Source organism: Perissodus microlepis, chromosome 3 (genome assembly GCF_051167445.1).
Source record: "Perissodus microlepis isolate ML-2025 ecotype Zambia chromosome 3, ASM5116744v1, whole genome shotgun sequence".
Lineage (NCBI taxonomy): Eukaryota > Metazoa > Chordata > Actinopteri > Cichliformes > Cichlidae > Perissodus > Perissodus microlepis.
In genome coordinates this window covers 19,755,653-19,770,889 of record NC_140463.1, presented here as the reverse complement: position 1 = coordinate 19,770,889, position 15,237 = coordinate 19,755,653, and the positions used below count along the sequence as shown (strand labels likewise).

At 38.6% G+C, this 15,237-nt stretch overlaps 2 protein-coding genes across 2 annotated transcripts; both read right to left on the bottom strand.

The window, feature by feature from the left end:
- Positions 1–1,633: 1,633 nt before the first annotated feature.
- LOC146390414 (uncharacterized) lies at positions 1,634–4,236 on the bottom strand. The gene is made up of 2 exons (XM_084923497.1): positions 3,783–4,236; positions 1,634–2,201 (listed from the first exon to the last, which is right to left on the bottom strand). The coding sequence occupies exons 1-2, from the start codon at positions 3,917–3,919 to the stop codon at positions 1,934–1,936; spliced, it is 405 nt and encodes a 134-aa protein (XP_084779623.1). The 5' UTR covers positions 3,920–4,236; the 3' UTR covers positions 1,634–1,933.
- Positions 4,237–11,340: 7,104 nt separating this feature from the next.
- LOC146390413 (polymeric immunoglobulin receptor-like) lies at positions 11,341–14,909 on the bottom strand. The gene is made up of 5 exons (XM_084923458.1): positions 14,683–14,909; positions 14,218–14,553; positions 13,425–13,742; positions 12,209–12,474; positions 11,341–11,824 (listed from the first exon to the last, which is right to left on the bottom strand). The coding sequence occupies exons 1-5, from the start codon at positions 14,720–14,722 to the stop codon at positions 11,765–11,767; spliced, it is 1,020 nt and encodes a 339-aa protein (XP_084779584.1). The 5' UTR covers positions 14,723–14,909; the 3' UTR covers positions 11,341–11,764.
- Between the last annotated feature and the right edge of the window lie 328 nt (positions 14,910–15,237).

The following is a 15,237-nucleotide window of genomic DNA, read 5'->3' as shown; positions in this document are numbered from 1 at the left end:
TGCGTTGCGAAAACGCCAAAACGCCTGAAACTCGCGTCAGTCTAGCGCGTTTGGAGCATTTGACTCGCGAAAAAAGCCACGCGCGTGAGTTTTTGTGTTGCATTTTGTGCATACGCGCGTTACGCGTCTACCACTCGAGTTGGAAAAATCTGAACTCCAGCGTCAAATTGCGCCGCGACAACCAATCAGGAGCCTGGTGACGTGGCTGTAACCTAGGTCAAAGGGGCAGATCCAGCCAAAGCCTTCATTTCTTCATGAAGGCTTCATTCTTCAATGAAGGGAAGGGAAGGCTAATCAACGCCGTAGCAAACAACCCGGAGCTGTACGACACCAGCTGCTTTCTGTACCGAGACAGGAATATAAAGGACCGAGCTTGGAGGAAGATATGTGAAGAGATCGGGCAACCTGGTAAGTTCATTCATTTCTCTTTTGAAAGTTTTCGCTGACCCGGGGAAGCCGCACAAAAGCTAGCAAGCCACCGCTATTTTCCCACTGAAGTACAAATACCGTTCTGCTTTTATGCATGTTGTCATATAGGAATATATTTTGTTTATTAATAAACAGCACACAGTGGTCCCGCTCATCCGCCACTGCTTCGCTTTTTCGCTGATTTTCTTTTTCTTTTTTTTTTTGCACCGTACAGCATTGCATTCTGCAGCCTGATTGACAAATCTCCTCCGTGTCGTGTCTCCTGCGCTTGCCAAATTTATCACGTTTGGTTTTGATAACCATCACGTCCAATAGAAAAAACAGCACAAAAATACCCATAACTATGACCTTCATTCGGAAATAGACACCTGCACCGCGAGGGAAAAAGGCGCACGAAAGTGGCAGGCAGATGAAGACAAACCGCGGCATAATAATACTTTTACGTTTTGCAATCTACAAAGGTTTGCACTTTGAGAATCGATTGTGAGAACTGTGACCAATGTTCATGTGTGTGGGGAAAACAGTGTATAAAGTGCGTGACCAGGGGCTAGTTATTCTGAGAACCCCTGCTGCAATAAATGAGGGACCACTGTATATACTTTCTCTGATTATATTCAACATGTTAACATTTAATGCTGTATTGATAGAGCCAACTGATTCTGCAGCAGAGCAGTTGCTTCTCCTGGCTCCCCAATGCCTGAGCTCCTGCTGCTGCACCCACAGGTATGTACAGCAAGCACTGATACCTTTTTACTCTGTGGGATTGCCTTGTAATCACCTTTACTAAATATCTACAACCAATCTGATTATATCCTGCTTTTGTTTTGTTTTTTTCAATGTTGAAATTAAAATCTAGCTGCAGCCTTCTCATTTCTTTGTGTTTTGTGCTGTTTTACAGGCCCACAGAGGAGGACGGCTCCGAGGCAGATGAGGGACGGGTCCCAGGACGGTCCATCGGCGGAGGAGCTGGCCATCCTGGTATCCCTGAAGAGTCCACACCAGTCTCCAATGGAGCATTTCCTCCTCAGCCTTGTTCCTGCTCTGGAGAGCAGCTGGGTCCTTTTTATTCCTGTCTGTCTGTAAATACTTATATTTTATATATTTATGTTTAATGTTTTTCAGTTTGAGAATTTTAATATTTCAAATAAATTTTTATAATGACTAATGTCTCAGTTCTACTACACAGCAAATGTTGGCACACGACTTGACACATGTAGAATTTATTTCATATTATACTAATGACAAAATATACTAATACAGTGGGATGCAAAAGTTTGGGCAACCTTGTTAATAGACATTATTTTCCTGTATAAATCATTGGTTGTTACAATAAAAAATGTCAGTTAAATATATCATACAGGAGACACACACAGTGATACTTGAGAAGTGAAAATAAGTTTACTGGATTTACAAAAAAGTGTGCAATAATTGTTTAAACAAAATCAAGCAGGTGCATAAATTTGGGCACCACAAAAAAAGAAATGGAATAAATATTTAGTGTATATCAATGTGTGTGTCTCCTATATGATATATGGGGTGCCTTTGTCTGGACGTGCTTCCCATCCAGAGCTCCACAGCAGAGAGGAAAGTTCCAGCGCTCCTGGAATCCCTCTGTGATGGACCGCCAGTCTCCAGGTGAAGGCACAGCCATGAAGTCGTCCACTAGACAGTCCCAGATGGCCGTCGCTACCTGGGGGGTGATCTGGCTCACCGTGGACACACCGACTCTAACTGAACGCTTGGTCGTGAAGGAGTCCCCGGTGACAAGGAACCTGGACAAAATTGTTCAAAATTAGTATTATGTGTACTGCAGTTACAAAATACATTATTCAAATTCCAAAATACTTTTGTGATGTCAGATTTAAATCACAAAATTTAAATCTTACATAAAACATTTTGTAATTATAAGGATAATTACAAAATGTATATTAGATAATATCTAAAACAGTTGTGTTTTGTTTTAACTTTAACATATCATAATTTGATTGGTAGCAACTTTTGCCACTACAGTGAGCCAATCACTCATAATTCCTAAACATGTCAATCAGGTAGGAATGAAGTAAGACATTAATAGAAATAAAGAGTTGTATGTTGACATGTAGCCCTTTCCTTGCTTAAATCATTAATATTTTTGAAAAATTAACCTGTGATAAGACAGCTTATCAAGATAGAATATGCTAGATAGAACCATATAACTAAAGATGAACCAAACTGTTCAGTTTTATCTAACTCAGTTTTAAGAAAGGCTGGTGACCCCTGTTATAGAGTCTGACAGCTGCAGGGATTATATACAAATATTCAACTATCCCAGAATTAAACCAGGTCTAAATAAAAAGGAGTGAGTATCACTACAAAGGTTAACTCAGTGGTCCTAATGCTACAGTTTGATATCAGCAAACACCGAGCGCATACATTGATGTGACACCACAGCCATGCTATCATTGCTAACACTGATAACAGCATAAATCGAATTAAATCGGGACTTGATGAGAGCTTCTGAGTATCACTAGAAATATTATAAACAGTCGTCTCCGTACCACAGTTTGCTATCAGTAAACACCTCAGACGCCTGTCGAAGGTTAAGCCTTTCCTTTCTAAACCCAATTTGGAAACTCTTATTAATGCTTTTATCACCTCACGTCTGGACTATTGTAATTCCCTTTTAATAGGGGTCGGGTCGGGCACCTTGTCACGCCTGCAGTTAGTGCAAAATGCGGCGGCGCGATTTTTAACCGGTAGTAGGAAATTCGATCACATCACTCCGGTTCTGGCTTCCTTGCATTGGCTTCCCATTGAATTTAGGGTTCGTTTTAAAGTCCTTTTATTGGTTTTTAAATCTTTAAATGGTCTGGCTCCTGTCTACTTATCTGATTTGCTGAAGCCACATGTTTCTCCTCGCTCGCTCCGTTCAGCTGAGCAGCTGCTGCTGTCGGTCCCTAAGTCGCGGCTGAAATGCAGAGGAGACCGTGCCTTTTCAATTGCGGCTCCGATGCTCTGGAATAACCTTCCCCTCCAAATTAGACAAGCGTCATCAGTGCAGGTCTTTAAGTCCAGATTGAAAACCTATTTTTATTCCCTGGCTTTTAACTCTGTAGGAAACTGACACCTTCTTATTTATTTTATTGTATGTAATGATTTTATGGTATTTTTAATTTGGTAGTTGTTCAGCACTTTGGTCTGCCTGGTGTGTTCTTAAAGTGCTATACAAATAAACGATGATGATGATGATGATGAAACATCGAGAGCATTCACTGTTAGCATAGCACATCCATGTTAGCAGTGTATAAATGGATGGTTTAGCATATTAGCACAGGTATCAATAAAAGACTACCGTATTAAATACTTTTACTAACCTCAGGCAGATGGACAGGCGCTCTGCAGGTGGGATTGAGCGCCTGTAATTGGTGTCTAGGCGGGCGATGCTGGGACTGACGAGGGAAAGCAGGTCCTCAAACTGGCCGACGGTGATATCGCTGGAATCGGCCGTCATCCAGGCGCAGCTCCTGGAGCAAATGGTGAAACTCACCAAACTGCTCACGCCTCTGGAGGACCTGATGGACCCAGGTACGGCGAGGACGTCTTTTACGCCGCTGCTCTGCTCTCCTCAGTACATAGAGAAGGGAGACTCTCTCTTCAAGCGCTAGCTCGACAGCTGCCATCTTGCAAAGATACCGGTCTGGCACAACTTCCTCCCACATTCCTCCCACATTTCCGGTTCACACGCGCTATGGATTTTTCTTGGACACGCGTTGAGACGCGAATGTGCGCGCGTCAAATTAGGGGCGTTTGGGGCGTTTTGTTCGCGTCCATCGCGTTCAGTGTGAACACACTGTTAGGGTGTAGCATTTATTCTGTGGTCTTGGAGAGCTGGATCATGGTTGTCCAACTCTAGATGCTGGCTTGTTAACTTGGTTCAGACACAGCCAGGTGGAAACCTTTTAAGAACCATCGGTTTCTGGTCCGGTAGGGCACAGTCCCTCTTGTAGACCAGTTATTCAAGTCAAGGATTTATCTGAACAGTGGAATGTGCTATCTCCGTAACTTATAACTTGTCTTGTACAGGTGTAATATCATATCAGAAAGCTTAATTCCTCCCTTATGCTAATTACAGGGAATGCAGAATTATTAGGCAAGTTGTATTTTTGAGGAATAATTTTATTATTGAACAACAACCATGTTCTCAATGAACCCAAAAAACGCATTAATATCAAAGCTGAATGTTTTTGGAAGTAGTTTTTAGTTTGTTTTTAGTTTTAGCTATTTTAGGGGGATATCTGTGTGTGCAGGTGACTATTACTGTGCATAATTATTAGGCAACTTAACAAAAAACAAATATATACCCATTTCAATTATTTATTTTTACCAGTGACACCAATATAACATCTCCACATTCACAAATATACATGTCTGACATTCAAAAACAAAACAAAAACAAATCAGCGACCAATATAGCCACCTTTCTTTGCAAGGACACTCAAAAGCCTGCCATCCATGGATTCTGTCAGTGTTTTGATCTGTTCACCATCAACATTGCGTGCAGCAGCAACCACAGCCTCCCAGACACTGTTCAGAGAGGTGTACTGTTTTCCCTCCTTGTAAATCTCACATTTGATGATGGACCACAGGTTCTCAATGGGGTCCAGATCAGGTGAACAAGGTGGCCATGTCATTAGTTTTTCTTCTTTTATACCCTTTCTTGCCAGCCACGCTGTGGAGTACTTGGACGCGTGTGATGGAGCATTGTCCTGCATGAAAATCATGTTTTTCTTGAAGGATGCAGACTTCTTCCTGTACCACTGCTTGAAGAAGGTGTCTTCCAGAAACTGGCAGTAGGACTGGGAGTTGAGCTTGACTCCATCCTCAACCCGAAAAGGCCCCACAAGCTCATCTTTGATGATACCAGCCCAAACCAGTACTCCACCTCCACCTTGCTAGCGTCTGAGTCGGACTGGAGCTCTCTGCCCTTTACCAATCCAGCCACGGGCCCATCCATCTGGCCCATCAAGACTCACTCTCATTTCATCAGTCCATAAAACCTTAGAAAAATCAGTCTTGAGATATTTCTTGGCCCAGTCTTGACGTTTCAGCTTGTGTGTCTTGTTCAGTGGTGGTCGTCTTTCAGCCTTTCTTACCTTGGCCATGTCTCTGAGTATTGCACACCTTGTGCTTTTGGGCACTCCAGTGATGTTGCAGCTCTGAAATATGGCCAAACTGGTGACAAGTGGCATGTTGGCAGCTGCACGCTTGACTTTTCTCAGTTCATGGGCAGTTATTTTGCGCCTTGGTTTTTCCACACGCTTCTTGCGACCCTGTTGACTGTTTTGAATGAAACGCTTGATTGTTCGATGATCACGCTTCAGAAGCTTTGCAATTTTGAGACTGCTGCATCCCTCTGCAAGATATCTCACTATTTTTGACTTTTCTGAGCCTGTCAAGTCCTTCTTTTGACCCATTTTGCCAAAGGAAAGGAAGTTGCCTAATAATTATGCACACCTGATATAGGGTGTTGATGTCATTAGACCACACCCCTTCTCATTACAGAGATGCACATCACCTAATATGCTTAATTGGTAGTAGGCTTTCGAGCCTATACAGCTTGGAGTAAGACAACATGCATGAAGAGGATGATGTGGACAAAATACTCATTTGCCTAATAATTCTGCACTCCCTGTATATACAGGGATGAGTGATGGGCATTGATCTTTGCATTGGACTCTTTGCTCCTCCGTTTCACCGATGAAAGACGCATGAACCCACAGCCGTTGTTTAGAAGGTTGACACATTTAGTGTCAAACCATTTTATTGCAATCAGACCTTGATCAGCCTGTAATAACAGGCTTCATGGCCCTTCTTCATCAGGTCTTTGTCTGCCATCAGGGGAGCTCCACCGGTGCAGTTTGGTCATACAGTACCAATGCACCTGACACCCAAGGAGGTGTGCAAGTTCTGGACCAAGCTGAAACTTGTGAAGAGCTGCGGTTCTTTTATGGGGTTGCATAGTGTTTTTTTTTACAACTTTGGCCACTTAGAGGTAGCTTGGGTTCCTTTTCACTCAGGAGAGCATTGAAGAATGTAGACCCCAATTGATACAGCAGCAAGTCGTGGATGATACCAGATGAACTTGCTTGGCAGAACAATTTAAAGCCCCACTCATCTGGTTTGTTGGCAATATACTGGTGGAGAGTGCCAGCCCCGTTGGCTTCATATAAAACCATGACCTCAAACACACTGTGGTTGAAGGTGGATGGTATCATCAGTATCATGCCACAGGACCATGTGATTTTGAGCCATGTAATTGTTTAGCGTACATATAGTACTTGTTAAACATGAAATTAAAATTTTTGACAACTTAGTAATATTAATTTACCAGCCACTGTAATTTGGTCAAAAGGTAATCAGTTGTGATATTTGTGATTTCCACGTGTTATTCTTGATTTTTACAATATTTACTAATATTAACTCAGAAAGTTCCATTCACAGTGCCTTCTGGTGGATATTTTTGGCATTACAGATGTAAACCAATTGGTAGAAAAGACTAAATAATATAGGTCGATAACCAATTGGTTCACAAAAGCACCTCACAAAATGTAACCCAGGAGGTGACATTAGTATGTCGGAGAAGTATGCGTCACATGATAGAGCGGCTGTGGTGTGCGAGACCTGTCGGCGGTCTGGAGTTACATCACACTGAAAGCATCTGGAGCCTTGCTAAGTGCTGCCAAACCGGCATTTCATCTCTGAGCAAGCTATCCCAGAGAAGTACAGCAAATGTGTAAGTTCATTTCTGAATGTTTGTAAAGTATTCCTATGTTAAGCTTAACAACTGATATATAACCGACGTTGTGTGTAATAGAAGCGATAGTATCAAAAACATGAATTCAATAATTACAAGAATTACAAAACTGAAATCCTTGCAGCTGGAAAAAAATGTCACCTGTTGAAAACGGGGTGAAGCTCACCAGACAGAATTGTCACATGATATTAAACAAAAGTTGTCAGCTGAGCTCTTTTAAATGGAGAATCATGAAGTATTTCATTTTAATTGGTAGATTCAAGGTGCTTTTCATATTTTTGGTCACAGGAGCCTTTTTTGATACAAGCTTAAATGCTTCTGAAGCTTTATTTGGCCATCACCACTCCTCACAAGAATATAGGGCACGTTATTCATTCAGAGCCTGCAGGCCTAAATAAACAGTTCCAATATTGTGACTTACATTTCTCTGTAAAATGCTTCACATGTACAAGCAGCAATCAACTGTGAATCAGATCAAGCCTCGAACTGAGAGACCATCAGCATGGCTGACCTGGTTGTAACTGATCCAACATCGCTGGTACAGTCCGTGACTTCTCCCTTGTAGGCGGGCTGTTAAATAACATGTCTACATCTTAAGAACAATACGTTTGAATTGATCTTATCTTATAATGAGTTTTACCCGCCTGAGAACTGAGTATTTTTTTTTTATTTTGTTCTCATTTTTACAAACAAATTAATCTTTTATTTTTATATGTTGTCTTATTGAACTAGGAATAATCTTTTTTGATATTTAGTCATTAACCATTAAATGACTTTATTAGTTGTAATCTTGCTCACTGATGTCATATATTTGTTGTTTTATTATAACCTGAGCCGAATAACGGAAACATAGTGAGCATTAGCGGAAAATATTCTGAGTTGTTACTAAAATTAATTTTACCTGTTACTACATCTGTGTCAAGTCAGTGTCTGTTTTCACACACTGAGTGACTGATGAGACTCTTGTGTGTCTGATATGTATTAATGTTAAACATTAACTGTGTATCTTTATAATATATACTGTGTGTATGATGGATTTGTACGTTTTCTCCTCACATGTTGATGAGTCATTATGCAGAGACATGAAAACCTGCAGATCCTGCAGTTTGGGGGAAATCAAATCCAACAATGACACACTCGTAATCATGTAAGATAAGATAAGATAAGATAAGATAAGATAAAACTTTATTAATCCCTCGGGTGGGTTCCTCTGGGAAATTCGGTTCCAAATAAGCACAGCACCGACAGAAGTTATAGAGTTACAGAATATTATATATATATATATATATATATATATATATATATATATATATATATATATATATACACACACATATATAAATACAAAGACATATATAGATAAAAATATACAAAGGGGATAAATAGAATAAATAGGAATAAAATAAAAATAAAAATACAAGTGGATTGCACATTTCAAGTATGGAGTCTATTGCACCGTTGACTATTAACAAAAAGTGACTATTAACAAAAATGTTCAAGTGTCAGTAAACGTGTCATAAATGTTTCCTGTGTTTTCTCTTTTGAGAGTGCTTCATTGATGGTTTTTTTTCACCTGAAAACCTAAAAACAATAAATGTATAAGCAATAAAGTGCACAAAATGCCCGATGCAGCAAATATTATGGGACTATAGATGAAAGTTGCCTTATGGCTGACTCTGGCATATTTACATATGATACATTTACATGATATATTTATTTATATTTATTTTTTCTTTGAAAATAAATAAATTAAAATTTCAAATCATACAATTTAAAAGTTATATTAAAATTGATATTTAATTATTTTATGAAGAAGAAGAAGATTTAATAAACAAAATAAATAAACAATTTGACAATTGATGGTTCATGTAAGTGGACAGCTAATGTTATCATACACAGGTCTGTTTTTGATGTTGTTCTTTTAAATGTTTCATGGATATACAAGAGCCCACCTTTTGTTTTATGGTTGATACATTTGGTCAGGTGCAACTCATCAACAATCAGTGAATCATTTAAAATGAATAAACTGTCATTTTTATTTTTTTTTTTCAGTAAGTAGCCTTTGAGCTACAGTGTGGTCCAAAGCTTGTGCCAGTTTGTAATTGCAGATAAATACACCCTTCTTTTTGGGCAAGTCATTTTCAAACAGGAAGCTCCGAAAGCCCTTTGGGGCTTAACAGGATAATAACATTATACCTAATGATAATGAGAGCAGAGATTTCACTTTAAACACTCTCAGAGACGTTTTGACATAAAAACAGAGTTACAGATAAAATACTTACTGCTGCTGTCTGCTCTTCTTTAAACTCACATTCTGCACACACCAACATCCACGGACAGATTACAGATACACTGACTGAGCATGAGAGAGACACAGTGCTCAATTTATATTACCAAGCAGAACAAACAGAAACAATTTGTAACATCTTTGTGGTTTTGCATGAACAACCACAAAGTTGTTCCGACATCAGTCGTTCATGTCAACCAGCAGCTTCTTCCTCCTCTGAGTCATTCACACTGCTGCAGACAAGTCACTTCGTTCAGAGCCTGAAAATAAGATCATGTCTGTAACAGAGCAGGAAAAAGTGAGCTTATAGCGCCACCATCTGGACAGACAGGCTCATTTCAGCTCTAACTGTAGCTGAGTGTTGATGTTCAAACTGCAGCATTTCTGTGAGATTCTTTGAATGTTACTTTGTACATTTGGTGAAGCTGTTGCTGCTGTGATGCTCCTCCTCTATAACACTCATAAGTCAGTATATTACTGTGATATATACACTGTTTGTAACTGTTCTATTTATTTCCTGTATTTAAATCTGTTCACACAGATGATTCCTGTGATGAGAAGCTGTTATCAAATGATTTATATATTCTATGAACTTTTCTGTGAGAGAACATGATTCAAACTAAACGAAATAAAACACTTTGTAACTCTGTAAACACAAATGTGACTCTATTATTTCCTACAGTGCTAAAGTTGAATCAATCTTTATTTATATGCAGAAAGAGTTTGTCCTGAATCTGACATGTTGTTATTAAAATCGAGAAGTTCGTAAACATTTAACGGATGATTTAATCAAAAGAAGCAGTCCCCTCTGGCGAACACACATTCACCTATAATGATGTATATACATAAACTTGTTTCTCTTATCGAGGCCGGTGTCTGACTGTAATGCATCCAGTCAGCTGAGCAGGAAAACGTCATGCTTCATTCATGAGGTCAAAGGTCAGTCAGTACAGCTAGAAGAAGGAAAATCTACAGTCTGACCTGATTCACTCATTACAGTGTATGCAAAACAAAGACAATCACAACAACATAAGTCTTTTATATGAAACTTAGATTATTTCACATGAATTGTTTTTGTTTCATAGAAATTACCAAATAAACAGAACCTGGAACAAAAATTAGAGTCACTTTGTGCTTAGTTTCATATTTAGTTCTGGGCTGTGACTGCCTGCAGTACTCCACCTGAATGCCTCCTTTGAATACACACTTCTCAGTCTGTTTCCTTATGCTGAGGAACACCATGTTGTGTTGTGAATGACGTGTGCAGAGGGATCCAGCGGTAATTACAGTGTTTGTGATAAGCATTCAGAGGGTTTGGAGTGAGTCTGCCTTGATGTGCAACTGAGCTCCTCTTACAGAGAATAAATGTGCTGATGCTGAGTGACTGCTGTACTGCTATGTATGGGAGCATCATGCACCTGCTCCCATACACTGCACATCTAAACAAGTAAGTGTTTATTTGTTTATTCTGGTTTTCTTTGTTATGGATTCTAAGCAAACTGTGAATTGTCTCACCCACAACCTCCTCCAACAACCAAGTTTTTTTTCCACAACTGCTGAAGCCACAACACTTTGGCCCTCCCGTATCGGTCTGCTGCTTCAGACCAACCAAAGCCTTCTTCTTTAGTTTGACAACCTCCCTCACCACCACAATAAAGAACAGGACAAAGCTCCTCTGAGGGTGGTGGTGAGGATGAGGAGAGGTAAAGTTTCTTAAGCTTTAATCAGGCTGAACTTCCTTTTTTTGGCCAGCTTGTGAACCATTTTATTGCATGTTAGAAAAAAGCTTTTGGTTTTCTGTTTCTGTCAATAAAACATATTTCTACTGATCTCTTCTTCAGATGTTTATAATGCAGCATAATAAGCATGTTCTCAGTGTTACAAAGCTAAGATTGCATATTGAAGCTTTTTTGCTACCATGCTAAATATATGTGAAATGCTAACTAGGTCAGTAAAAATGGAAAACATAATGGACTCTTCCTGATCTCCAGTAATTAAAAATCTTAGTACACTTACAGACTTTGCATTATTTTTAAATGTGGTACATGAATGTTTCATTCAGTCAGATTTATGGATAAAGAAAGAAGTCAAGAATACATAGAAAGTAACTGGAAAAAATAAGCTCAGTTCATATATATTTATATGTGTGTGAAACAAATTATATAAGATCTTAAACTTGCCCAAAGAGAAAAAAAAGCATCAGAACATTAGCATTTTCAGACTTGTGCTTTTTACAAAGCAGAGTAGACGTGATCCTAGTCCTTACTGCCTTTATGTTGGGAGGGTGGACCCCAGTTCTCATATGTGCCAGACAACTGAAAATAAAACATCAACAATATAAAAGCTGAGGTTTCAAAAACATTATGCATTATCAGTTTCATGCTATTAAAAATGAGAAGTACAGCAGTTTTGCTTCAGAGCAAAATACTGACAGGACTAAATGTGATTTCACATATTTAGATATGGTGAACTGATGTTTGTCTGGGAAGTAAAAGACATGCAAATACAGAAGAACCAACCTAATAACAATAACAATAAGAAGTACTAGAACAAAAAGAGAACATGTTTCTGTAACTTGGCCTGTTATTAAGTGAAAAAATATTTATTTTTCACTACACTTCATTAAGAACATCACAGTGATTAAACTGTGGTCACTGAAACCTGTATAAACAGAAAGTAAACAAGTGACAAAAACTCACCTCCATGTTTTTGTTGCCTGCATTTTCTCTGATGTTCAGTGCAGTGTTCCTCCTTGTCTTATAAATGTAGAGGAGCAGGATGAAAACAGCCATCAGTAAAACACCAATCAGAGACACACACACAACCAGACCCAAAGAGGAGTGAGGACAATCTGATGAAGACGTAGAAATTTTTGGAGTGAAACTCTGACTCTGTGCTGTTGTTGTTGGTGGTGTTTGTGTTGTTTTAGTTGTTGCTTGTGGTGTCGAAGTATGTGGATTTGAACCTGTGAACAATACACAAATTAAAAATAAGAGTAGTGATACTTGAAAATAAAAACATTTGCCAAATACAAAATGCATCATTAACATTATAATGAAATCTTTAAAGCAGATTAGAAAGTCATGGTCAGCCTCTCACTCAATCTCAGTATCAATCCACATCACCTGATGAACTCAGACTCTTCAAAACATTAATTTGGAAACTTTTAGTGCACACTGAAAAAGTGAGGTTGGATGTCGGTGTGACAGATGGTTGTTTGGCACATGATTATATTGTTTTCCATAAAAAAATATTACATTCTGCAGTGTCTTGTACATTAACTGTAAAATTAGCAATCAACCATAGCTTGACTATCACAAATAAAATTCTGTTCAGAATATAACACCATCATGCTTTTAGGCTAGAACTGATAACGGTCTGATTTTTTGAAATTCAGTTTGATTCATAATTTTCTCAAGCCACATTTGAGACACAGGTTTTGTCTGTCATTTGAACACAATGTCATCACCAACACAACTTTAACTGCAACTTGACTTTAACACTCAAATACATTTGGCCTCAGCTAGTGGCTATGATTTTATATGTATGTGAACAGACATTTTTGAAGAAACAGAGAAAATTTATAAGAACAACTCCCTCCAACAAAAGATTTAACATGGAGATTGTTATGCACTTTTGCCAAATGTTCATTCATACAATTATGAGTCACAAATCTTCTGCTCAGGTTTTACTGCAGGATACAGGCATCTCATTAGAACTTAAATAAATTAAGGTGTTATTCAAAATAACAAAAGAAAAGATAATAAAAAAAGACACTGAAAAGAGACAACAGCCCCGACCTTGACAGTGAGTAACAGGAGTCCTCAGTTTTTATGTTATTTTACCCTACTGAATGACAAAGCATGCTATTGTTTTTTTTTTTTTTAATCACATATTTCTTACCATCCTACTTACCAATGACAACAAGACTGGTACTGTAGTATGAATCTGGAGACAGAGGGTTTCCATAACCACACCTGTACCCTCCTGTGTCTGACTTGGTCAGCTGTGTGATGGTCACATACAGTCCAAACAGAGATCCTGCTGTGTATTCAATTCTGTATCTGCCACTCACAGATTTGTCATTGCTTGTGTCAATGAGGATCTCCCCTTCATTCTTACACTGATTCTTACAAAAGAACTTCCTCTGTCCATACACAGTATTGGAACATCCCAATGTGACTGCTTCTCCCTCAGTTTCTGTGCGAGTAAAACCAGAGTTTTTATCCAGATCTGTGAAGCAGAAGAACATGAATTAGTCTGTACTTCCTGTAAGCTGTTGTGTCACATTTCCTGTAGCATGTAAGCATGATTGATGATATTCTGATTTTTATATAAAATCAGTGAAAATCTCAGAAACACTCACCTGACCCTGGGCAGGATCAGTGACTACTGTACAATAACATTAGCATATTTAAAGAAGCCATTCAAAATGTTACATTCACATAATGAAGATTTGGAAGTACAGAGGGCTGACATGTCATCTGCTATATTTAAATTTTCCCATAATATCAAATGTTTAGCCACTGTTCAACTTTTGGCAAACAGAGCAAACTTCTTGCTTCTATTGTTCTTGATCAGAGATGTTAACTTGGGAGGGTTTTGCTGTTAAAACCAAGACACATCTGATAATGTGATGCTTGTAGGTGCAAGTACTTAGGGTAAAACACATGGACAGAAACACACACATACTTTAGTATAAACTCACCATTTGAAACTCTGACCTCAAAGTCAAAGTATGAATCCGGAGCAGAAGATTTTCCCAAACCACACCTGTACATTCCTGAGTCAGACTTGATCATGTGTGTGAAGGTCACAGACACAATTCCTTTTCCTGGAGATCCATCTTTATAATTAATGCTGTATCTCCCACTCTGAGCTGTACTTCCATCTGTTTTAATGAGGATATTTTCTGTTCGCTCACATTTTTCCTTACAGAAGAACTTTGTGCTTCCAGGTAAAGTTAAGTGGCAGTTAAGTGTAGCATTTCGTCCTTCAGCTGCAGACCAAATACTGGCCTTTGCCTTGACGAGCACAGCTGGATCTGTCAGATAAGAATAATAATAGTAAGATGAAGATCAAATGCGAATATGTGCATTTTATAAAGTTCCCTTAAAAAATAAAAATGAATAAAGAGCAGCATGAAAGAAACAATGAGGTAATCAGACCTCACCTGACAAGAAAACAAAGAAGAGAACATGGAGGATTTTCATTTTCGTTTTGATCCTGATGCAGAAAAGTTGTTAAACTTCAGAAGAACAGCGCCTGACACTTCACTCCGTCTGTGTCTGTCAGATTATAAGACAACTGTTTAGTCACTTGTTCCCTTTTTTTTACTTCCTTATATTTGTTCAGTTACACACAAAACATTCTAATGAGGATAGTGATGCTATGATACAGTGTACATGTGTACAAACATCAACATCATTAATCTACCTGTATGCAGTTTGTTCATCATGAAACATCTTTGATGCTGTGATTGTGAATGAACAAATTTCAGATTAAATTTGACTTTGTGACCTTAAAATACTGCTGATGCAGCTTTATGATGAAAGGGGAACAGAAAGCAGATAAAAAAACTTTCATGCTTCTGGTAAATTAATTTTATTTGAGAGCTTTCCAGAGTTTCACTATAACTTATAAAACTCCTCGTTTCATTTTGGGTTTTTTTGTTTGTTTATTTGTAACTGAAGTTATTCTTACTGAGTCCTAATCAATCTGAGGTTAC

Bases quoted from the DNA above. Each gene is read 5' to 3' on its own strand.
- LOC146390414 (XM_084923497.1), bottom strand. From the start codon at position 3,919: ATGACGGCCGATTCCAGCGATATCACCGTCGGCCAGTTTGAGGACCTG. The intron at 2,202-3,782 runs GTTAGTAAAAGT...AATTTTGTCCAG, and splicing joins CGCCTGTCCATCTGCCTGAG to GTTCCTTGTCACCGGGGACT.
- LOC146390413 (XM_084923458.1), bottom strand. From the start codon at position 14,722: ATGAAAATCCTCCATGTTCTCTTCTTTGTTTTCTTGTCAG. The intron at 13,743-14,217 runs GTGAGTTTATAC...TCTGCTTCACAG, and splicing joins TGAGGTCAGAGTTTCAAATG to ATCTGGATAAAAACTCTGGT. The intron at 11,825-12,208 runs GTGAGTTTTTGT...TTTTATTTTCAG, and splicing joins CAGGCAACAAAAACATGGAG to TTGTCTGGCACATATGAGAA.